The sequence below is a fragment of the Rhineura floridana genome, chromosome 1, assembly GCF_030035675.1.
Source record: "Rhineura floridana isolate rRhiFlo1 chromosome 1, rRhiFlo1.hap2, whole genome shotgun sequence".
NCBI classification, from domain to species: domain Eukaryota; kingdom Metazoa; phylum Chordata; class Lepidosauria; order Squamata; family Rhineuridae; genus Rhineura; species Rhineura floridana.
The window spans coordinates 252361043-252386036 of record NC_084480.1 but is presented as its reverse complement, the minus strand read 5'-3'; the positions used below and the strand labels follow the sequence as shown (position 1 = coordinate 252386036).

Here is a 24994-nt window from a genome sequence, read left to right as displayed (position 1 = left end):
AATGTACAGTATTTCATGAAAAACTATGTAATGCTTTAAAAGAAATGGGTGCCGCAGCATCTGATTGTCCTGATGTGCAACCTGTACTCTGGACGAGAGGCTACTGTAAGGACAGAATATGGAGAAACTGATTGGTTCTCCATTGGAAAGGGTGTGACACGGGTGTATTTTATCACCCTATTTGTTTAATTTGTACGCAGAACATATCATACGGAAAGCGGGATTGGAGGGAGAAACATCAATAATTTAAGATATGCAGACAATACCATACTCTTAGCAGAAACCAGTAATGATTTGAAACGAATGCTGATGAAAGTTAAAGAGGAAAGCACAAAAGCAGGACTAAAGCTGAATGTCAAAAAGACTAAAGTAATGACAACAGATTTATGTAACTTTAAAGTTGACAATAAGGACATTGAACTGGTCAAGGATTATCAATACCTCGGCAGTCATAAACCAAAATGGAGACAATTTCAAGAAATCAGAAGAAGGCTAGGACTGGGGAGGGCAGCTGTGAGAGAACTGGAAAAGATCATCAAATGGAATGATGTATCACTGAACACTAAAGTCAGGATCATTCAGACCATGGTATTCCTGATCTCTATGTACAGTATGGATGTGAAAGTTGGACAGTGAAAAAGGCGGATAAGAGAAAAATAAACTCATTTGAAATGTGCTGGAGGAGAGCTTTGTGCATACCATGGACTGCGACAAAGACAAATAATTGGGTGTTAGAACAAATTAAACCAGAACTATCACTAGAAGCTAAAATGATGAAACTGAGGTTCTCATGCTTTGGGCACATCATGAGAAGACATGATTCACTAGAAAAGACAATAATGCTGGGAAAAACAGAAGGGAGTAGAAAAAGAGGAAGGCCAAACAAGAGATGGATTGATTCCATAAAGGAAGCCACAGACCTGAATTTACAAGACCTGAACAGGGTGGTTTATGACAGATGCTGTTGGAGGTCACTGATCCATAGGGTCGCCACAAGTCATAATTGACTTGAAGTCACATAACAATTTAAATTAAGGCATATGTTGGATATGATAAAGTAGTCTGGTTTTCAATGTTTTTTCAGTCTGATTTTATTTGACTGTGGCACAGCACAGAATTAAGTATATGTCCTTGTGCACATATATGTGTGTAGATTGCATTGCTCATTTTTAAAGGGATATATAAAAAGTATATAATGAATAGTTGGAAGTACCTGTGGAACTCAGCACTGATTTTGATCATTCAAATCATGTAAGTTTTTATCCTTTGAAATAGGCAAAATATAAAAAGACACTAGGCAGCAAATTCTTATGAAGAAATTTTATTTGAAGTAAAACATTCTAAACCAATCATTTAGTGAAAATAAATGACCCTAGCAATTTTTATTTCTCTTAATATGATTTTCAACAAATAAATCACAAAAACAGAGAACTTATACAGACATATTGTTTATTCCAGTATTAACAGTGATATGGCCCCTCTGCTCACCCTGGGACCTGGCATAATTACAACCACTGGTGTTACTGGGTCAGCATCACTTTCTCCTGAAGCTCATACTTGACATTGCTGTGCTGCATAAGGAGTCTACATGAGGCAAGGATGGTTGGAGTGATTCCCAATCTTCGTCAGTACAAAACATAATTGGAGCTTCAGTTTTATGTTTGCTACTAATAGTTCTGTAAAAGAACAGGTTGTTTACCTGATCTTCCATCCTGGTATCAGGAACTGAGGAAGCTGCCTTACACTGAATCAGACTCTTCGTCCATCTAGCTCAGTATTGTCCACACTGACTGGCAGCAGCTTTCCAGGGTTTCAGGCAGGATTCCCTCCCAGCCCTACCTGGAGATGCTGAGGATGAACCTGGGACCTTCTGCATGCAAGGCAGATGCTCCATCACTGAGCTATGACCCTTCTGCACATTCTCCTCTCTTCACCTCCACACTGCAGTCTTCCGAGTCTCTGATCTTTTGCCTACACCACATAGATACCACAGAGAACTTGTAAGTTTTAGACCAGACATCTGACTGCTTAAGTACAAGGAAACTTTAGAATTGGAATTCCGAGATCAATGAGCAAACTCTGCTAAATTAATCAGTTTAAATATGGCATTGGCATCTTATCCATGCAGACAGCTGTACCCTTTCTTTGTCATCAAAAGCAGGCGTGATTTTTGTTTGTAGGTTATTATTGTATGGGTTACTGGTATAGGATGCTCTTTTAGATGCAGCCCCTTAGGATTATTCTGTATGACATGTTTTTTGTGTTATAGTCATCCATGGATATAATATATACATGATGATGATGATGATGATGGACTGCCGTCAAGTCGATTCCGACTTATAGCGACCCTACAAATAGGGTTTTCATGGTAAGCGGTATTCAGAGGTGATTTTACCATTACCTTCCTCTGAGGCTGAGAGGCAGTGACTGGCCCAAGGTCACCCAATGAGCTTCATGGCTGTGTGGGGATGCAAACCCTGGTCTTCCAGGTCGTAGTCCAACACCTTAACCACTACACCACACTGGCTCTCATATACATATATATACACATAGTATATGGATATTGTATCTTTGTCACCCAAGGATCTCTTGATGAGAAGGGTGGAGATACACATTTTTAAGCAGGCAGATTTTAGGACCTAGACAAGACCATATTTTTCAAAAGGATGCAGTGTACCTGAAACAAATAATTCTGCTACTTTAGGAAAAAATGGCTGCAGTGAACCTTACTCTTGGCTGGCTTTAATCAAATATCTCCGTAAGCATCCAGTCTTTTTGTTCCTATATTATTACTTTCAGTATTCAGTATTACTATTCAGTATTACATGCAGTATTGGTACTCAATGTGACCTGTGAACTACAGTGATTTGGCCCCACAGATTGTAAGTAACATAGCAAATACCTTCGGCTGGCAAGTCTTCCAAAGCATTCTTTATTGTGAGGGATGATAACTGTCAGGTTAATCATGTGCCACTCCCCCAGCACTGGACTGCTATTTGTCACAGTAATCTTTTGACACAGTAGCCAGGATATGAGTAACTGCCACTAGCCCTTGCTATTTGTCTGTGTATCTACACCAACAAAAGAAATGGAAAGACCTGTGTTCCTAGCTTCTACTGGAAGCTTCCTCTTCCCACAGTCCAAACCTTAAGACACTGGAGCTCCCACATCATTTCATCTTATGTTTGGCTCAGCTTGCTTTGAGCTGGAATGTTGGCTAATGTAGGGTAAGCTCAGGGCCGGATTATCCATTAGGCTTAGTAGGCTGAAGCCTAGGGGCCCGGAGCTCTTGGGGGCCCGCAATCCGTGGAAGCAGGACAGGAGCCACAGATCCCGGGACAAGAGCTTCCAAACCACCCGCCATCCCCCCTCTTCACTTACCTTTTTCTCCGCTGTTTTTTGCAGTTTGCCATCAATCAAGATGGCGGCTGAGGTTTCCCTAAGGGGCTGAAGCCTCTGCCGACATCTTGGTCGATGGCATGCATGCATGCTACACGCGAGCATTGTTGCCATCAACCAAGATGGTGGCAGAGGCTTCAGCCCCTTAGGGAAACCTCGGCCACCATCTTGATTGATGGCAAACCTGCATGCACAGCTGCAAAAAAAGCAGAAAGGTAGGTGAAGCAGAGGGGATGGGATGGGAGGCGGCTCAGAAACAGCCTAGGGGCCCTCCTCAGCTTAATCCGGCCTTGGGTAAGCTTCATATCTGATTGTGGAGTAGGAAAATCTCTTAACTTTTCAGATCATGAGCATCCACAGCTGCATGTGTACTAAATTTCAGTATTCTGGGTGACATGAAAGTACCTTGATCAATTGTGGTACTCTCATCTTATCACCCACCATTAAGACATTTCTGGTAATTGGAGTGTGGTAGACTACGTATGTACCAAGTACTTGTCTTCTAGAGGCCCCAGAAATACCCTTGCTATTTGGAGGCGTATACTTTGAATCTACAATTCTGTTCAATTTAAGGGCTCTGAAATGTTACTCTAGCTGTGAAGGAACTACTTTTCTATGGGCTCCGCGTAGGCATCTGGTCGGCCACTGTGAAAACTGGATGCTGGACTACATGGGCCACTGGCCTGATCCAGGAGCCTCTTTGTATGTTCTGTGAGCAGCTCCTGTGCAGCTATGGAAACAATAACTCAATTGTGTGGGGCTTTTTTTACATAGAAGCAGCATTCTTCCATGTGGAGTCTGTGGTTAATATCTATGAATTTCCATCCCATCTGTGTAGTGGAATAATGTAATCATTAGCCCAGTCATATAGGGGATATTCATGGAAAAACAACTACCACATGGCTATGGTAACATTTAAGGAGCATTTCAGATAATATATATATACAGCAAATTACCAGTCTTTCTAGTTCTATGCTATTTCCTAACCATTTTAATACCTCCATGAGTGAGTGAATCAGTCAGACCTGAGCATTTCATACATATATAATTTAATAACAGATTTCCTATGAAGGCTTTTCACCATTTCAGATATTTGTGTACAAATGTGAACTTTCTTACAAAAATATTTACAGCCAACTGCATCAATGAAAAGTACTTCTTAAATAATTCTTAAGTCAATATATAAAAGTCATATTAGCCTGCTGCAACATTGGATACATGTAGTACAGCATGGAACAAGATAAGAAGATGCTATCTGTTCTTAGTAGTTGCTATTCTGGGCATTAATTTAATTTGTTCCCATTATGGCTTTTCCTTACTGATATTATGCACCTGATCTTCTAGCTGCTATCAATGTAAAATATGTTATCATTAATAATTCTACAAGTCATCAGAACGATCAAATAATGTGGTAGCATAAATGTAGCTTTTCTTTTTTGATCTCTGATCAGTAAAATGACACTTTAAAAAAGTAAACAGTTGTTTGCTATCCCTCATTGGCGTTGCAACACCTTAATGATCATGAAGACTGGCCTGCCCTTGGAAAGTGCAGTCACAGGATGCTCTGAGCTTCGGTCATTTTTGAAAAACTTTTAAGTAAAAGGCTTGTTACTAAGTTTTGCTACAAAAGAAACAGGCAGAAGAGTGACATGATCAAATTATTTTTCCCAGTCAAGTCAGAGTATAGCTCTTCTAAAAAATAATTAGGCAAGACAAAACCCATTTCTAATTTTGATGACAAATTTGAAGGTTCCTTGAAAATAAATCTTTTCAATGGCTAATTTGGAAGATTAATTTTTCAGCCTTTAATGTTTTAGAAATTTAATAGCAAGTTAGACGTGTATAAAACAAATGAGTGAATGCTGGCAGAGATCAGATGCAGTTCCCCCATGGCTGTGCACACCTCGGAATCCTTGATATAGTGACCTCTTGATAGGAGGAAAGATACTCAGAAGCAGCAGCCGGTCTAGAAAGAGTGCTTCTAATCAGTGCAAGAATCCTTGGGTGTGTTCAGCTCAGGTAGGTCTCAGCCGATCAAGATTACCTCCTCGGTGGATCACAACCATTCAAGATTGTCATTCATATACAATGTAACAAAATTATGAATTTTGACAATGCTAAATATAATTTGTTATATTTCCAATATAATCCTAAAGAAGTTGACAGCAGTATCTAACAATCAACATTCTAATTCCAAATCTTTTGACAGGATTATGCAGTATTTGGATTGTTCACATGCACATACTCTAATAACGACCAGTCTAGAACTCTTTCAGTGAGAACTTCTTCTACTATACTTATATCCTGAAATAAGAAGGAAAAATAGTCAGACATGCAAGTAAAACAAACAAAAAGCCCTGCTCAGGCAACAATAGTAGTTACTATTATTCAGCAGTAGTTAGACCAATTTGAATTCTGATTTTCCTGCACTATTTTCCAAGGAAAGGGAAGTCATATTTGGATATAATTTCTGATAATCAATTAATATTTGTTTGCTGCAAAGAACAGCAGAATGCTGGGGAGATGTTACTCCTACAATGAGTCTCTGGGATTATACTATCCCTTAAGAAAGGAAGTTCCTCAGAGCAATTAGAGATCAAGCAAAAGGGCACTTCCAGCTTTCTGTCCTCTATCTGAGAGATTTGCACTATTTTACTAATGTAACAGCAAGACTTTCTGAGATGTTCCACTGTTTCTGTGATACCATCAGTGATCTAAGGTAAGACTGCAAAGGGAGCTGACAAGAACAGGGTTGGGCTAGGTGTCTAATCAGTGGCTTATTAAGATTACCCCAGTCTGCACCTGTGTTGGAATTGTTTTTAAAGGGTTTTTTTCTTTAAAAATAATTAAGATGTCTCATACATGTTTTAGTGTTTTATTGATTGTTTGCCACCCTGGACTCCTCCTAGGATACAATACAATAATACAAAGAAACGGAACAGATAACTGAAGATTACAGTTCTCGTTCAGGTAAGTATCTCCAGAGGAGCACATGATAACTTTAAGCGTATATTAAATGAGTCTTTACACTTTACTCAGTTTCAACTGTTGGTAGTTTATAGCACTTGCTCCCTGCCCCGCAGCACTTATGCCCCCTAAAACCTGCTGCAGTTATTTCAAAAGCTTAATTTATACAGGGACAAATCAGCATGAGTGACTGGAACAACTCCTATACTAATTCTTGGATTGGAAATGTTAGAATTCCCTTCATCAGTGTAGTACCCTGAAAGTAATAGACTATTTCTCCACTGAAATCTCTTAAGTCTTTGTACTTTTTCCAGTTCCCCAACCATAACATTCTTGCAATCTACAAACATCCTCATATGTCATCAATTACTGGAGATATTGGGGAGGAAGAGTTGTAAATAAAGGAGTCTTAGCAGGGGCTTAGGAACAATAACCATATAATTTACTCACTATATAGTCTTCATAATAGAATGTATGTCTGAGCTGAAGATGCTGTATGAAATTCCTGCTGTAATAACTTGGACCACCACCAGGTAGTAAGCGACAAATTGGACAGTACTGTAAATAGTTCAAGGGGAAAAAATAAATACACTAAATAAGGAAGTGTTTTCTCTGTTAAGATATAGTATAATAAATAATTATTGCTAAAGAGAGCAAAAGGTCATTATTTGAGTGACTTAAAATATATTAGCTACTTTCTTGTCTTGCAGTAAATGCAGATAATCGTTGTTTTATACCTCCTCCCATAACTTTTTTCTCATGCGTCATGGCAGAGCTTGGAAAAGTTACTTTTTTGAACTACAACTCCCATCAGCCCCAGCCAGTGGCCATGCTGGCTGGGGCTGATGGGAGCTGTAGTTCAAAAAAGTAACTTTTCCAAGCTCTGCTCTTAGATTGTGACCATGAAGGCAGGGACCATCTTAGAACTGTTTTTGTAAGCCACTCTGAGAGCCTTTTGGGCTAAAGAGCAAGGTATAAATTCTGTAAATAAATAATAGCTGTTTCTCATGCTTAAGGGTTTTTTTGCATATATGAGGACATTTCTAACTATGGAATGTTATTTTTTGCGTGAATGGTTTTTTGTTGTTGTTCATAGCCTGTAACAGTGAAGCTCCACAAAGGCACAAACATCTAGTCTGGCACCTATGGAAACTTTATCTAAGACTAATAGCAGCGCAGGGAGCAATTTTAATTAGGTTTTCAGATGGGGAGGGAAAGGTTAAACTTCCTCTTTCCTTACGCCATGATTCCAGTGAAAATCCACCCAAACGATTATTAAATATGTAAACCTGGCTTGCTTTCTAATAATAAATTTAGCGTAACAGATAGCTTGTTCCAAAGTTGGTAATTGTTGAGTTTTTTTGGGCAGCTGTTGCATCAGGGTTTCGCCATCACATCACTTTTTCTTTTCTTTCTATTCTTTTCTATGTTCTATATACAGAAAAAACAATGTTCCAAGCAAATAAGCACAAGTACCCAGAAATATGCAGGATTACTTAGAAGAAGAAAATTTCAGTACTCTGTAACAGGAGTACCATTTGATTGCAAACTTGCTCAGATCTCAGCAAACAAAATAGGGAAGCCCACTTATGTAAATAAAACTAAAGGCTAGCAAAATGCTGCTCTGGTACAATAAAGTGAAACATTCTGATGCTGGAGCCTTTTGTATCTCCATTGCACAGATGGTGTTTCCTAAACAAAAAGGCTGCAGAAATGGATTTACAACCAATTATGGTGTACAAATATGAAATGAAAGTGAAGCTAGTACATAAGGAACTATAACAGGATGGCTAAGCTTTCCTGGCCCAAGGGTATGTGGCCAACCCCTGGGGGCCACATACCAGCTGTGGGTGTGGCTATATATGGCCACTCCACACTCTCATGCATAAATCCCTTCCCAGCTGTTCCCAGCACAATCCCTTCCCAGCTGTTCTGTGCAGATTTAGGTGGGGGGAGGGGAGGTTCTCATCCTCTCTGCTCATCATATAATCTGATGATCAGGAGGGAGGATTTACATCTCCGTCATGGCATTACACTTTGTCAACCACAGCACCGTGTGATGTCTTTTTGGCGCTGCTGCCAAAATTAGTAGGTTCATGGGTTCAGGGCCTTGGATTGCGGGTTAGCTACTCCTGGCTTACTTTATATCTATAAACCAACAACTCATAAAAATATCATGGCAGTGTACAATAATATCATTAAAACATCATGAAATGATAAAATCATACAATTGGAACAAATGACCAACACTGAATCAAACTAGTTCCTCAAAAACACTTGTCAGACCAAATGTGTTTTCAGCAGATGACAAAATATCAGGATTATAGGTCAATATAGACAGTGTTCCAAATTACTGGTGTCACAATACCAACAGCAGTAGTTCACATAGATTTAAACGAATATGAATTAACTGTGGGACATTCAGGAGGGCTTCTCCAGATGATTGCAGTGAGCTGACCAGTGTATAAGGGAGAAGGCGGTCCTTCAGGTAACCTGGTCCTAGGCAGTTTGGGGCTTTATATACTAACAGTAATACCTTGGACTTGGTAATGTACTTAATTTGATAATGTACTGGCAACCAGTACAGAGCTTTCAGCACTGGTGTAATATGCTGATGTGGAGCTGTTCCAACCAAAAGTTGGGCTGCAATAGTCTGTACTAGCTGCAGGTTTCAAACCAGCCTTGAGCTTGGTCCTACATAAAGCACATTGCAATAGTTCAGTCTACAGCTTACCAAGGTCTGTCTCACTGCAGTGAAGCTATCCCTGTTCAGGAACTGCCACAGCTGGAAAAAAGCACTCTTAGCCACTGAAGACACCAGTCAGTAAGAGTGATGGATTTGAGACTACTCACAAGCGATGCACTTGCTCCTTCAGGGGGAGTGCTATCCCATCAAGAACATGCAACCTGCAGATTTTCTGGACTTGGGAACTGTTCACCTATGAGGTTTCTGTCATACCAGGATTCAGCTTGAATTTATTGGCCCTCATCCAGTCCATCACTGACTCCAGACATTGGTCCAGGACTTGCCTGGCCTCACCTGAATTATGGAGAAGGAGAGCTGTGTGTCATCAGCATACTGGTGACAACTTACTCCAAATCTCCTAATGACCTCTCCCAATTTCAAGTAGATGTTGAAAAGCAGTGAGGACAACAAGGTACCCTAGGGGACTCCATACTGCAAATGCCAGGAGACTGACAGACAGTGATCCAAAGCCACTCCCTATCAATGGTCCTGCAATTAGGTATGGAACCACCAAAGTACAGTACCACTAATTCTCATCCCACAGAGCCATTCTGGGAGGATACTATTGTCAATGGTATAGAATGCCACTGAGAGGTTGAATAAAAACGGAAGGGTTGCACTCTCCCTGTCTCCCAACAAAGGTCATCCATCAAGGCGACCAAGTCCAATTCGGTGCCAAAACCAGACCTGAAGCCAGACTGAAATGAATTAAGAAAATTGGTAACTTCCAGAAATGTCTACAGTTGCATCACTATTACTCTCTCAATCACCTTACCCCAAAAAGGAGCTTTAGCAAATGACTGATAATTATTCAGCATAGTTTGATGTAAAGCCGTCTTTTTCTTTAAAATCTTCTTTTAAAGCCGGAGGCATCACTCCTTTTTGTAATGAGACATTTACTACTGTCTGAACCCACACAATCAAAACTCCCCAGCTAGCTGTAATCAGCCAAGATGATTTTTTTAAAAAAGTTAATTTTTTTAGAAGTTTGAATTGTTTTTTACTGTTGATGTGTTTGTCACTCTGGACTCGCTCGGAAGGAAGGGTGGGATATAAATTTAATAGATAAGATGGGCAAGGGTCAACAGCGCACGTGGACAGATGCATACTAGCAAGCACCATGTCCTCAGGCTGCATCAACTAAATCACATAAAACCAGATGGAATATTGCAAACCTCATCTGGATATGCTATAATAACAGCAACAAGCTCTTAAATTTTCATTTATTATTGCATTTATTTGGCACTTACTACATAAAATGTCTCAAAGTGACTTACAATTGTAAAAAAACCCTGTATAACCTAATAGCATACCATAAATACGCATAGTCCAGTTTGCCATGTTACCTAATATTTCAAACAATAATGCAATTATAAATGACTTAAACAACACTTGCATATGGATGTGAACCGAAGTGTAAGACATTTACCACTGCTCTGCTTTCAGATCTGTGATAAGTGAGAAAATGGTCCAGGAAATCACCTTCATCCAATACATACTGGCAGAAAGGACAAGGATATCTGAAAACACGTAAAGGATTGTTTATAAATATTAGCTGCATTTTTACATTTTTAGATAGTATAGTAGTTAACATGGGCTCCTTCTGGGAGGAAGGCCGGGATGTAAATTTAATAAATAAATAATAAATATTAAATACAATATATTCTAAAGCTGGCAGCTAAATTGAATGATGAGCGAATCTGCTGATAAATGGGATTCTGCATCAAGGATCTCCCTACTGGAGTGGAGGTGGGGGAAGTAAGAGAAAGGGCTAAATATTGTGAATGGGGAATGTTATGCTTTGCAGGATGCCCTCCCCTTACACTATCCAGTCTAGCAGATACTACGCTAATGGTTTAAGTTTTTATCTAAAACTTTTTTTTTAGTACAATAAAGGATGCCATACTTTTTTCAGAGCTGGTTGAACATGGGGACTGGTCACAATAATTACATTACAACAGTATTCCTGCCCATGCATGCATCTCTATATAAGATTCTGGACATAAATAAAGGTGTTTTTTTGACCTTAAAAGTGTGGACTCTGCATAAGGCTGCTTCCTTACTAGGGTTGCCAGGTTCAGGGCAACTGATCCTGTATCTTTAGGAGAAGAGAAAGTCAGCCAAGTGCAGGCTGGGCCTGGCAACCAAGAGGTCTTCTGTATCTTTAAAATTTGTGCAGGGGGAAGGGAGAATTCCACCTTGTGGTTTTTCCCATTACAGTGTGGCAAGAACAGCTGCACTTGGCTGACTTTCTCTTCTAAAGATACAGGATCAGTCTCAGGCCCTGAGCCTGGCAACCCTATTCCTTACCTATATTCTCCAGTTGCAGAATCCCCTTGTCATGAAAATTTCCCTAGAGTTCCAAGTCTGAGAATCTGACAGAAGTTCTGTAAAGCCTTTCTATTTGAACTGGCATCAGTAGCTTGAGTTGGATTAATATCCACTAAATGTTCTATGTTTAGCTGAGTTTTAAATGATGAGTTGTAGTTTGATTTTAAACTATGTCATTATGCATTCTAAATCACTGGAATAGGACAGGCTGTAACTGTGAATGAATAAATACATAAACCAAGCTGAAAGTAGATTTTTCCTACCATTATTTTATTAAGATACACTTTACCTTGTTTCTGGATTTGTAACTTCTTGTAGGGGCCCGTATTTCTCTATATATTGGTCACAAGTTCTCAGATGAGCTCTCATTTCACTGAGGCGCACCTAGTTCATTTTAAGAAATACGTCAATCTTTACTTAAATTATGTGCTATAACAATAACAGACTAGTAGTCTTAAGGCATGATTCACTAACAGACTAGTCTTAAGACATGTTTATTACTCAGACGTAGTCACATTGATTTAAATGCAGCTTAGTTCCAACAAAGTATGCTTAGGATTGTAGTTGTGCAGTCCAATCCTTTGCATGTTTACTCCTAAGTAAATCCCACTGACTTACACCATGGCCCACTCCCAAGTACTGCCAAATAGGATTGCAACCTAAGTTTATGGTTGCTGTTAGTTTGATTATTGTTGTCACTAGAGACCTGTTTAGGTCAGGCTCTCTTGATTACAGTATTCAGAGAAGAGAACATCAGTAATTCAGTGTCTAACTTGAATTGCCAAATGCTGGCAAGGGTAATGCTTTGATACACTTGAGATTTCAAAGCACACTTAATATCTCAAAACAATGCCAAGTAATAACAAAAGAACAGCCTGCTGGATCAGGCCAGTGGCCCATCTAGTCTAGCACCTGTTCTCGCAGTGGCTAACCAGATGCCCATGGGAAGCGTGCAAAGAAGACCTGAGTGCAAAACCACCACCCCTGCGGTTTCCAGCAACTAGTTTGCAGAAGCATACTGCTTCTGACTATGAAGACTGAGCATAGCCATCATGGTTAGTAGCCATTGGTAGCCTTTATCCTCCATGAAGTTGTAGCAGATGCACCTTTATCCTCCATGAAGTTGTAGCAGATGCATATAACACTGGTATAGCGGAACTACAACCCACCTGCATCCCTGGAAGCCGCTGAGCAATTAACAACAATCTAGTACTGATTAGCCCATATTGAATGTTCAAAGTGCTTCATGCACATGACACTCCTTATAAGAACCTTGTAAGATAGGTCAGGGTTTCTATCCCCATCTGGCTGTTGTGTGTCATTGAGATTTGGTGGCTTACCTAAGACCATTTGGTGAATTCATGGCCAGATTTGAACCAACGGGTTGTAACCAGTTAGTCCTAATCACCCATTGAAATTAATGAACATGACTAACTTAGGTTCATTAATTTCATTAGATCAACTATTTGAGTAAAACCTTGTTGGATACAACCCACTTACTCCCCAGCTCACAACTCACACTTTTAATTACTGCACTGCATTAAAAGAAACAGGGAAGTGAACAAAATACTGTAGCAGGAATTAGTTGTGCCCATGAAAAGCCAGAACCCCATCTGGGCCCAGATCTGCCAACTACAACCCACTTTGTAATCATCAGCAGAATTATCCTTTCTCAGGAAGTATTAGTTTCTTTTGATAAAATAGATTTTATTCTTTTCCCAGCAGGGTCAGATAACTCACACAGAAAACAGAAGACATGGGGCTCTGTGCTGCATGGGCCAACATCAGTATGATCCATCGCACCAGTCCAAACTTTTCAGCCAGTTGGTCACAACTGGCATACCTGTTACCATATCTGTGGCTTTTATGGCATAAATTTTGAGAGCCAGTGTGGTGTAGTGGTTACAGTGTCGAACTGGGACCTGGGAAACCAGGGTTCAAATCCCTGCTCAGCCATGAAGCTTACTGGGTGACCTTAGGCTAGTTACTGTTGCTCAGCCTAACCTACCTCATAGGGTTGTTGTGATGATACAATTGGGAGGGAGAGAACCATATGTCACTGTGAGCTCCTTGGAGGAAAAGTGGGATATAAATGTAATGTAATAATAAAATAAATACAAATAAATGATTCTTCTAGACACCACTGGGAGTTAAGGGTTAGCAGGTATCAACCAAATCTCATGCCTTTATCTTTAAAAAGTCTTAAGATGTGAGAGACGATGCAAAGTGTTACAGCTCCTAGCCTGCTCCTGCACTGGTCCTACTGCCCACGCACTGTTCTCCCCTGCCTACAATGGAAAATTGGACACTAGCTTAATTGGCTGTTCTGGTCCTGCTGGCTGTCATACTTAAGGCAGTCTGTAGCAGTTTAAAGTTGCTGTTTAATTAAACCAAACAGTGGATCTTCAACCTGCAATGCACCCAAAAACAGATGCACACCACTCTCTCTAATAGTGAACTTGGTTACTGAGTGCTGATGGCTAGTAGCCAGAACAGGGCCACTAAGAAACAAGAGGGAGGTTTCAGTATGTCTGGAGCAACCCCAAGTTTTGCAGAAATACAACAAACTTTTTTTAAAAAAAACTTTAAACCCCCCCTCCAGTAGCCCACTGAGGACAGAACATGCTCAGACCCCCGTGGAATGCTAAATCTGTTTGGGGGCGGGAGAAAATGGGTGAAGAGATGGAATGGAGTATCCTGGAAGAAGGTATGGCTAGCTGTCTGGAATCATGAGCAGGAGAATGCCACACTGCAATCTTTCACTGTGGGTCTTATGCATGCTATCATTCAAATGGGTTCGTAGTAGTTGAGGGAATGACACAATTAAACTTGAGGATGAGATTTCTCATTGCCACACTTTGGAGCCTAAACACTGAACACAATTCAGCCAAAATTATTCAGCACTTTTGTAATGGCTTCAGTTTAGGCTGAAATCCTGTATATGCTTTCCTGGGTGTAATCTCCATTGAAAACAATGGGTATTATTTCAGAGCAGACATGTATAGGTTTGTGCTGTTGAAACACTTATTTACTTCTTCTGTTGATATCAGTGGGACTTAAATGTGTTTTACTTTGGCTACAACATATTCATTAAATGAGGCCTATTTCCAGGCAACACGTTTAGAACCGAGATAGTTGTATAATTGTGGAATTCTAGCTAACCTTTTAGTCCTGAATGTAACAAAAGTTTCTTGTAAATGAGTTTGTCTTGTATTTCATTGTAAACTATATTAATTGGGAAAGTCACTATTTTAAAATCCAAGATTAATCATTAAAGAAAAAAAACTGCTAAAGTTTTCATACAGATAAAGGGTGCAACTGTAATGTAAATCAGGACTTGGGTATAATGTATATTCAAAATTCTATAAGTCTTGTGTTGCTCCCAAGTAAAGTGTGCATAGGAGTGCTACCTTAAAATCACCATGGGTTTCAAAATACCTAAATCTACGGATGGGATGGACTGCCTTCAAGTCAATCCCGATTTATGGCGACCCTATGAATAGGGTTTTCAAGGTAAGCAGTATTCAGAGGGGGCTTACCATTGCCTTCCTCTGAGGCTGAGAGGCAGTGACTGACCCAAGGTCACCCAGTGTGCTTCATGGCTGTGTGGGGATTCAAACCCTGGTCTCCCAGGTCGTAGTCCAACACTCTAACCACTATGCTACACTGGTTCTCTACCTAAATCTATAGGAGACTGTAAATTATGGAATATCAATTATTTACCTGTGTTCCACATTCTGTACAGTTCTGGTATATATTTTTCATCATCTTGGTAATATCGGTTGCTGGAATTCCTTCAGATGGAAGAAAAGCCCGGCAGTAAGGGCATGTCCAAGTGTTATTTCTGAAACTTGTTGCAATGCAGGAGTGGCAAAATCTGATGGAAAGATAAAAATAAACATGGTGTTTTCCCACAAACTCCACTTTAAAGAAAGCAATTTGAAAAGTAACAAAAGTTATGATTACTAGTGAACATCACCTCATAGGAAGATTGGTTCCTGCTGTAGTTCTTGCCTGTTAAATCACTTTGTTTACTTGAGAATCTCAGTCTAGAGGGCCACTGATAAAGTGAGATTACAGAAGATAGTATGTTCTGTTATGGGGCTATCTGTGCATTAGTTAAAGTTACTCATTAGCATGCAAGTGCCTGTGTACTAGTGAGTGCAAACTCTACTAAGTTTAGTAAAGCTCTATGGGAGAGATCAAGCACTACAAACAGAACGTAAGGCAAAATCCAGCCAAAGGTTAAGCAGTTTTATGCTCTACTGAATTTAATGGGGAAGAGTAAATAAAGTGTTTTACTCATCTACTGAAATAAATGGAACTCATAAGTACTTAACATTGGCTGGATTGCACTATTTGATTACAAATAATTGTCCGAAATTGCTAGTTTCTGATGTGCTATCCTGATTCCCATATACAAATAAACAGGAATAAATTGAGTGTGTGCAGCATGCCATTATCCTTAGTTTGTCTGAAAAAGAGTGCAATATTTGTCAGATACAGCTTCAGTGATTGTTTCCAGATTCAGACAGACATAAAGACTACACGTAAATAAAGCCACAGAGCAAGTTGAACCGAAGCCCATCTTAATTCCATGACAGGACGAAATCAGGTCTTGTGGATACCACCATATTATGATGCTTCTGACACCATGCATACAAGAACTGACATGCCAGCTATCACCATGGATACGCTTGATCAATGGCAGATTGCCAGAGGAGTGTCCACTTGGCTCTGGAGATAATGCTAGAATGGTGAAAGTTTTTGTTGATGTTGTGCCTAAGCCTGCTATAACAAACCTAAGCTTGTTTTTTAAACTCTGATTTCCCCTCCTCACTCCCTCACTAACTGAAAATGTGACAAAAGTGCATGAAAACAGCTTTGAATATTACACAAAGTTTGTGATGGATGCAGCTCCTCAAATCTGTTTGGTTGATCTTGGAAGTGTCACAGCTTCAGTGAATGAAGGGCCTCTTAGCAGCACTCAATCAATAGTTCTAGGATTTTTCTTTTTTAAAGAAATGATTTGGGTTAATATTACATAAACTTCCCTGAAATATACTCGGTAAATTAAATGCATATGCATATTTGACGGCTTTTAAGTAGAGACTTTATCCCAGCCCACATTTTTATTAGAATTGCTTTTAAGGTGTTTTTAAAATATATTTTTTAAAGTGTTTTAAAGATGTTCTGTTTGTAAGATTTTTAAAGGGACATTTTAAAAGATTTTTTAGTGTTTTATCGCTTGTTGTTGTTCATCCTGGGCTCCTTCTGGGAGGAAGGGTGGGATATAAATATAATAAATAAATAAAAGAAGTATATAAAATATGCCAGGATGGGCTAGCTATGGGCAGCTGAGTAGAGCAGCAGCAGAGACAGCAGCAGTCCACAGCAAGAAGAGGGAATGAATTTTTGCAGTGCCTTGTTTCCCTACTCCCAGCAACAGCTGATGGCAATTAACAGCAAACTGAAAAGTGACTGGTGTGAGGTGGAGCAGTGTGGGAATCTTGTGGCTGCTAGCTCATGAGCACAAGGGTGCAGCATCCTCTAAAAAGAGCTGGTGGGTTGAAGTTGAAAGGATCCCTGAGTCGGAGTCAGGGAAAAAGACATCACAGGGTGGGAAATTAGGGTGGGGAGTCAGAAAGGAAGCTTGCGGGGAGGAAGGGTATCCCTTTGTGTCACTGGCAGATCAGCATCTGAGGTACAGTGGAAAAGGCCATAGTCACCACCGGTACGGTAAGGAATTGTGGGAAATGGTGGTTTGGCTGCTACTGAGGGACAGAAAAGAAGTACAATATTGTCCATTCTTGTTTTGTATTTGAAGTCTCAGTTGTTTGCTTGAAACAATGTGTGTCTGGGCAGTGGAAAGTATAGGGGAGGAGGTAAGGGATATTATTTTTATGAGGAAGCTGACCAGGCATTTGTGTAATGGGGTAAACTATTTTTAGGTATGGTTTTCCTGAGATTATTCATTCCTGAATTGTTGCTGTTATGATTTTGTGGTTTAAATAGAGTGTTATTTTGCAAAATACTAAATAGTCACTGAAGGGATATAGGGCTACCATCAGCTCTGCTGAGAAACCAGATTCCTCCATCCATCCACTGTTACCTGGCAGCAGCCAATATGTGGGGCTACAGCAGAGGAGGGAAGAAAAAGGAAGCAGGGCCACTCCATCTGCACAGCTGGGAGATCAGAAACTTTTGGCCCTTCCTCTCCTTGAACTTTTCCACTCCAGCTGAACATTAGAAGAACTTGTAATTAAGACAATGTAGCTGAGTTTGCTTATTCTCCCCGCTCGGCCCAATCTATTTTCCTTTTGTGTCATTTTTTTAAGATGGCAAGTCTGGAGGCAGGGAGCGTCTTGTTTGTAGTGGTTTAGAAGCCACTCTCGGAGCCTATCTTTTTCTTGGACTGAAGAGCGAGATAAAAAATCCTTCAATAAATAAAATGTAAAATTAATGGTAGCATCATGAACAACGAAGCTGGGTGCTCATAATACTCTCTCATTCATTTTAAAATGTGTACTGTAGTACTGTATAAGGAAACTGCATAAAATGGAAGGGACAACAAATAAGAAAAATCCAATTTTTCTTCCTCTGAGGAAATCTCCCTCTCCTGTCTCTCTTGTTCATGAGTATGCCACCACCTCTTCCATGCCTTTATCTCACGCCCTTTCGTCTCTTTGCCACCTTTTCACCTATACATTTCTCTCACCAAGCGGAGGCTGCTTCTTTAGGGTGAATCGGGCACTGTCCCACCAACCTCGGTCTGCCCTCAGCCAGCCTGCACCTGCCTGCCTTTTTACTTACAACTAGCCCAGGGGGTAGCACTGCCTGTCAGGTTCTTCCTCTGTCTCAGTGTTGCCCTTGTAGAATTCAGCAGGGGGATGGGAACAAAACTAGAATTAGTTGGGTCCACTTATAATTGGGTCTGGGTGGCATTCCATGGTAGTCCTACTCAGAGTAGACCCACAGACATGACTAACGGGTTCATTAATTTCAGTGGATCTACTCTGAGTAGGACTTAAGTACAACCCTCTGGCTCTACTTACTGTTGGCCTCCCTGCCTTCTGCTCTACCAGGCACACTAGGAGCCAGCCACCACTGCCGTCACCCACCCATCTCTTTTGCCACCTCACCTGTCCCACATGTGTATTTATTTTGAAATGGCTTCATTCTATTCCACTTTCTATCCTATATTAAAGTTGACAAACAGTGTATTCCAGATTGAAAATTTTAGTTTCACTTATGATAAGCATTTCCCTTGCTATTCATCCTAGAAATCTGTGTCAAATTTATTTTTATTAATTTCAAAGCCTTTTTATTGGTCAGTATCATATGATGGTGAAGACAGCCTTTTGTGTTTCAAATTGGAGGTTATGTTCTATTCTATTTGGGTGCATTAAAAGTTGAATCTGAAACTGCAATTTGATGTAAAATCAGACTGATTACAATATGTTGCTACTTCAGCAATGGCTCTAGCTGTTGGAAAAAAGAGGATGCATGTTTTCAGCCTGCTGTGTTTAAGCCACTTTATTTAAGGCAAGGTGGGCATGGTCAATTAAAAACATAGAGCACACCTAGAATTTGCTAGAATATATTTCACCTCCCAGTTTTATCTTGTGCAAATTGCTCCTGATGTCCACTGGAGAGTATTCAGCAGAATAGTCAGTGCCATTGTTCCACAATTATTTTTGGAGTTTTTTATAGTGTAAACATTGCAAAGTGTTGCTGTACTTTATATATTCACAGAAAGAAAAGAAAATGATTTCCTGTAGGAAAGTTCACTAAAATTGCAAAGGAAATCAGACATATTCAAAGTGACCATCTGAACTATATCAACTGTCTTAATAACGTTGCTTCCTCCCTGCTAAAACAAGATCAGTACAGCACGTCTTCTTTCGATTATTTGGGCTGACTGCAGGTGTTGCCACCACTCCCCATATGCTCAGAGGCACATGTTACCAAATTTGTAGGGCAGTCCAATATCTCAGAGAGGAGGTCAGGTCTCCTGCTCCCAGGTGCATTCACTATAGCTGCCCAATTTCCCTGCTTTTTAAAGTTGGATAGAAATATGTGTGGGCTATAGGCAAGTTCTTACACCGCAAGGTTTTTTGCCTATTAGTGAATTTCTCTGTTTTTTAATCTGGGAGGTAAGAAATGGCATCCTGTGCAAGTTTGCTGAGAATGGATTGTTCATTTGTATGCTTATTGAGTTCAGGGGGATTTATTCCCCTGCAATCATGCTTAGGATAGGTGAAACTGACCACAGGGGATGGGGAGGAAGGGCAGAGGGGGGGGGTTGGAGCAGGCAGGAGGGGGAGGGGAGGAGTTTGATCATTTGCATGTTTATTGAGTTCGTGGGATTTACTCCCATACAATCATGCTTAGGATAGGTAAAATTGAACAGTAAGGGGAGGGAGGGCTAGAGTGGGCAGGCGAGGAGGAAAAAGGAAGAGGGGAGGGGAGGAGGGAGAGGGGAAGGAGGGGAAAGGCAGGTCTGATTATTTGCATGCTTATTGAGTTCAATTGGATTTATTCCTATGCAATCATGGTTAGGGTAGGTAAAACTGACCATGGGGAAGGAGGAAGGGAACAAAGGACTGGGGAGGGCAGGTTTGATCGTTTGCATGCTTATAGAGTTCAATATTTACTCCTGTGCAATCATGCTTAAGATAGGTAAAACTGACCATGGGGAGGAGGAAGGGGAGGGGAAGGAGGGGGAAGGGGAGGATTTGAAGAGGATGGGGAGCGAGGGGCAAAGGAAGGGGGAGGGGAGGGGCAAGACAGAGGGGATAGGAGGAAAAGGGAGGGTGGGTTTTATTATTTGCATACTTTTTGAGGTCAATGGGATTTATTTCTGTGCAATCATGTTTGAAAATGGAAATGGACTGCGTTCAAGTTGATACCGACTTATGACGACCCTATGAATAGGGTTCTCATGGTAAATGGTATTCAGAGATAGTTTTACCATTGCCTTCCTCTGAGGCTGAGAGGCAGTGACTGGCCCAAGGCCACCCAGTGTGCTTCATGGCTGTGTGGGGATTTGAACCCTGGTCTCCCAAGTTGTAGTCCAACACTCACCTGGGGGGGGCAGGGAGTGTAGGAGGAGGGGGAGGGAATTGGGTGGGCACTGGGCAGAGGGGAAGCCCCTTTCCTTTCCAAAAGGAAAACACTGTGAACCGTATCACTGCTTTTCAGCGTTTCCCCCACCTTTTTATTCTACAGCAGGCACATGTAGCCTCCCACCCAGATTTAAACCAAAGCTGCCCCTGGCCACATCCATACCAGGCTTTTATTTCACTTTGGACAGTTATGGCGCTTCTCAAAGAATCCTGGGAAGTGTAGTTAGTGAAGGGTGCTGAGAGTTGCTAGGAGACGCCCTGTTCCCCTTACAGACCTGCAATCAGAGTGGCTGACTGTTAAATCACTCTGGCCACTGGAGCTCTGTCAGTGGAATAGGAGTCTCCTCTCAGTACCCTTCACAAACTACACTTCCCAGGATTCTTTGGGGGAAGCTATGACTGTCTCAAGTGAAATCAAAGTCTGCTGTGGGTGTGGCCCCCTGATTAGACAAGCCCAGCAGCTGTGAGACTGGCTTTTAGAACACTGACAGTTGGTTCTTACTGGGCATGCCCGACATTATCATTCAGTTCAATGCAAAATTTCTTAAATTAATTAATGATCAGCCAGGCATTTTTTAAACTGCAGAAGATGAAGGTCAGAGTATGGGGCAAGGTCAGTTATAGGATTACAGGTACTCTGTGAACATGGCTGATGTTTAATGAATTTCAACAAATTATGAGAACTCTGACAGAAAAAAGTCCAAAAGGGCTCTGGGGGTTTCCCCTCTCTTTTTACACTTTGAACTCTCTGTTCTCTCTGACTGTTTTGTGTATCGCCATGAATATCGACAGGGTTGTTAAAGCAAGCGTTTCTGAGTTCAGTACTGTAAGTTTTGTAAGGCTTTGTTTTGAAATGAGCTTATGGGAAGCATCAGAATGGCATGGGGGTATTTTCAATTTAACACTGCGGAATGTGAAAAATCCACGCTGGCTACAGTATACAGCCAGTCTTGTGGCTGTATAATAACAGATTCCTGCTAATGTTTTCCTTTTTTTTTTAACCTGCGGTATTTGTACATGTACTGTAAAGAAGGAAATGTTGTCATATGCTTTTTATTGCACTAATGGAGCAAATTCAAATCTTTCTCCGCAGCCATAGCCAAAAAGAAGTTTTTGCTTTGAATAATCCAAGGAAACTTTCATCGTGTTGTCCAAACACGTGCGTGGTTTAAACAATGAAACCTAATTGATTAGTTAGGCAAGTTAGAGAGAGTTATATAATCAAAATCCTGCCTTCTTTAGTTTCATCCAGCATTCAGAACTTGCAAATGTTATTTCTGTACTGACTTCAGCTGTAATTCAGAGATATACCATTTAACTGTGACCACATGACTGGTAGAATATCTGCTTCTTGCCTTGGGATATCAGATCTTGCAGGACCTACTCCAGATTTTTGCTGCTTTTTGCAGCATAAAACAAAGGTGTCCCTGCAGGAAGTAATACTGCACCCCAGAACTCATTGCAGCATTGCTCAAGATTCTGGGATGGCCTCTCAGGTTGCACTATGAATTTGCTGTACTGGAAGAAGCACAAAAAAGAAACCCATTGCTTTTGGCATGGCAGCAGGTCCCCATGCGGCCTGAAGCAGCTCCCTTGTTTGACCATGTATTGGCTCCAGACATGCTAGTATATACATTAAAATACACAGATTTACATATGTTAAATGTCTGTGCCTTTTGGATTCTACAAAAATGTACATGTAATATGTAAAATGTGTAACAGTTCATTCAGGTATTATGGTCAAGTTAGACTTTTGAAAATGGCTTTGGAGTGAAGATTCCCAAAACCTTTTAGTGGAGGCTGCCAGATATCAAATCGCATAATCGTAGGTCATTCACACCATTGCCCCATGCATTATCCCATCAAGAAAAACAGCTCCGGGATCAGAAAGGACAATGTATAAGAACAGTAAATAAATAAAATATTATCATACAGTAAAACAAATGTATCTAGTTTGGAGGATGCATTCCAGTCAGGTTCAGAAACAATGGCCAAACAATGATTTGCACTTGAGTGAATCAGAGAGTGAGAAAGGAAATTGGAGCTTGCGACCGGAAGCCCCGTTCACAACAGCCAAACTGTGGGTTGGCCGTTACATTTTGGGTGGGATGTAAAGAACACACAAGACAGTTTTGTTCTTTTGGATTCTAGCCTTTGTTAAGTAGCAATAATGGCTGTTGTAGCATATAAAAAGGCTCTGGAGATTTTTTTCCCCCTTATACATACTTAGCCAGCATGTGCAGGATTCAAAAAGTATTGTACAGTTAAAAGATCAAAACAATGCAATTGTGTCTGCTAATAATTCAACTGCTAGGCCTTTTGTTTACTATGGAAGGGAGCATTTACACAAAGAATTACTTCATCCTTATATGTGCTTAACTTATGTATGTCATGCAAAAAAAAAAAACTTGGCTCATCTATGGGACAAAATTTTGATTTTGAAAAACTGAGTGGAAGCACTTCAATATTTTGTAATGTTTGCATTGAACAGATTTGCCCCAATCTTTGCATTATAGAAGACACCACAGAATAAAAATCTGGGAAAAAGACTTTCCCAAATGGGGTATACCTTCCTAATTTTAGAATGTCATTGTGTTTAATAATTTTTCACCCCCCAAAACTGAGTGGAAATGGTGGTTAAATTTCGCAGTTAAAATTTACAAAAAAGACTATCCCAAAACCCAGGGAGGTGTCCTCCTCAAAATACAAGCAACAGAAACAATCTTGCTTGCCTATTGGCATATAGGCATATCAGTGCACCAAGGACAATGCAGTTAAATGGATCCCTTTTCATTGAAAAACAGATTGTAAACAACTCGATTTGGGGAAAGTTAAAAAGAAATCCAGAAACTGAATAGAAATCTCAGAGTAAAATTAATATTTAGCACTTTTATAGCAGTTTCAAGTGTTCAATTACATCACATGGTACACATTATCTTCTAATTCTTACAATTCTGTAAAACAGGTATTATTATCCACATCTTGATAGTAGCACGGTACAGATCAGTAAAGTTTGTACTGGCTCTTGGCCAATACGCCACACCGGTTCACAAATAAAACGGATCATGCATGCCTTCTCCCCTGCCTCATATCTTTTTTAAAGTTGCCGCCAAAATATTTAAGAGAATGAAGAGTAGAAACAATGCAATATTAACGAAGTAACTTCTTTTAACACAATCGTGCAGATCAAACTGATTACCTACATCCTGGGATTCTGTTTCTGAACTGAATCCATCGCATGTAAATCTAATTAAATTGCTTGTGCTTTGTTCCTGCTTTAGTTTTAAAGATCAAAGCAAACATGTCTCCCTACTCGGATGTTTGGCATTACTAACAAAAATATGTTTTGATTTTCAAATCCCAAAATGGGATCAACCTTTTAAAAAAACAATGAAACGAAATTTGCTTGGTGCATCCCTGGCGCAATAACGCAAAAAACGCAATCAAAATATGGTTACTTTTTTTTTTTAATTCCATGCAGTTCGATCCTATATATTTACTCGGAAATTTGCTCCTGAGCAATCAACAGGCCTTAGTCTCGGTAATTGTGCAAATAATTGTAGCCCTAACCAAGAAACGAAGACTAACTTAACAGCACAGATTTATGAACGAAAAATACACAAGGGACGCCCGTAATTCATCCTTCTCGCAACGTGCAGCGTGGGAGTCACTTTTTCCCCAGCTTGAGCCAAGTCGGAGAGAGGAGTTTCACTTACACGTGACCACATCGCGTCCTTATGGGCTGGTGGAGCACCTCCAAACAGATGGAGCAGTCAAAAGATGGGACCTGCGGCTGTTTCTCCTCTTCTACCGTACCCAACTGTAGAGTGGTCGCCACCTCCCGATTGTCGCTGCTTAGTACGGATCCCATCGTCTAAAGATACTTTTGGGAGGTAACAAGTCTCTTGGCGCCGGCTGGTCCTGCTGTTGCCGAACTTGCAGCGCACTATAATGCTTTGCAGCTAGAATTTTTTTCCCCCGATTGCAGGATTTCACCTTGCAGCAAAGGAAAAGCCGCGGGAGCCGCAAATCTCACTCTGTGGAACGAACTCTCCGAGACCACGTTAGGACCGTCTGTTGCGGCAGCACCGTCGACACCCTGCAAAAATATTCTTGGTGGCGGCAGGGCCAGTCCAAGCCGGCACGGAGAAACCTGACACCCTCAGCTAGACAAAAGGGGGGAACTGGCCAATCGGTGGCCTGGGTTGCCAGGTGCGTTATTTTCTTTCTTTGACCCTGATTAACAGGGCAAGTCCCAGGCATGTTTCCTCATAAGTAATTTCCCCTGTGTTCAACGGAACTTACTCCTATATAGGATCGCACACTTTACTGCGTGCATGCGTCAGAGTTATGCTTACAAATATGGAATTTTGTAAAAAAAGTTCACTATGGAGTGCGTTTTTTACATACCCATAAACATTTT

At 40.6% G+C, this 24994-nt stretch overlaps 1 protein-coding gene and 1 long non-coding RNA gene across 4 annotated transcripts in view; one reads left to right on the top strand and one right to left on the bottom strand.

Annotated features, from left to right (window-relative positions):
- Positions 1 to 4431: 4431 nt before the first annotated feature.
- RNF125 (ring finger protein 125) lies at positions 4432 to 24870 on the bottom strand. The gene is made up of 6 exons (XM_061597896.1): positions 24288 to 24870; positions 15167 to 15320; positions 11733 to 11827; positions 10542 to 10632; positions 6817 to 6924; positions 4432 to 5703 (listed from the first exon to the last, which is right to left on the bottom strand). The coding sequence occupies exons 1-6, from the start codon at positions 24440 to 24442 to the stop codon at positions 5611 to 5613; spliced, it is 696 nt and encodes a 231-aa protein (XP_061453880.1). The 5' UTR covers positions 24443 to 24870; the 3' UTR covers positions 4432 to 5610.
- LOC133370945 (uncharacterized) overlaps positions 16952 to 24994 on the top strand; it is a 45343-nt gene continuing 37300 nt past the window's right edge. For 2 of the 3 annotated variants that reach the window (XR_009759222.1, XR_009759221.1), the window contains exons 1-2: positions 16952 to 17006; positions 24053 to 24783. This is a non-coding gene — a long non-coding RNA (uncharacterized LOC133370945). Of the gene's footprint in view, positions 17007 to 17088; positions 17178 to 24052; positions 24784 to 24994 lie in introns of those variants that run through there. The other variant, XR_009759220.1, reaches the window with a different exon arrangement.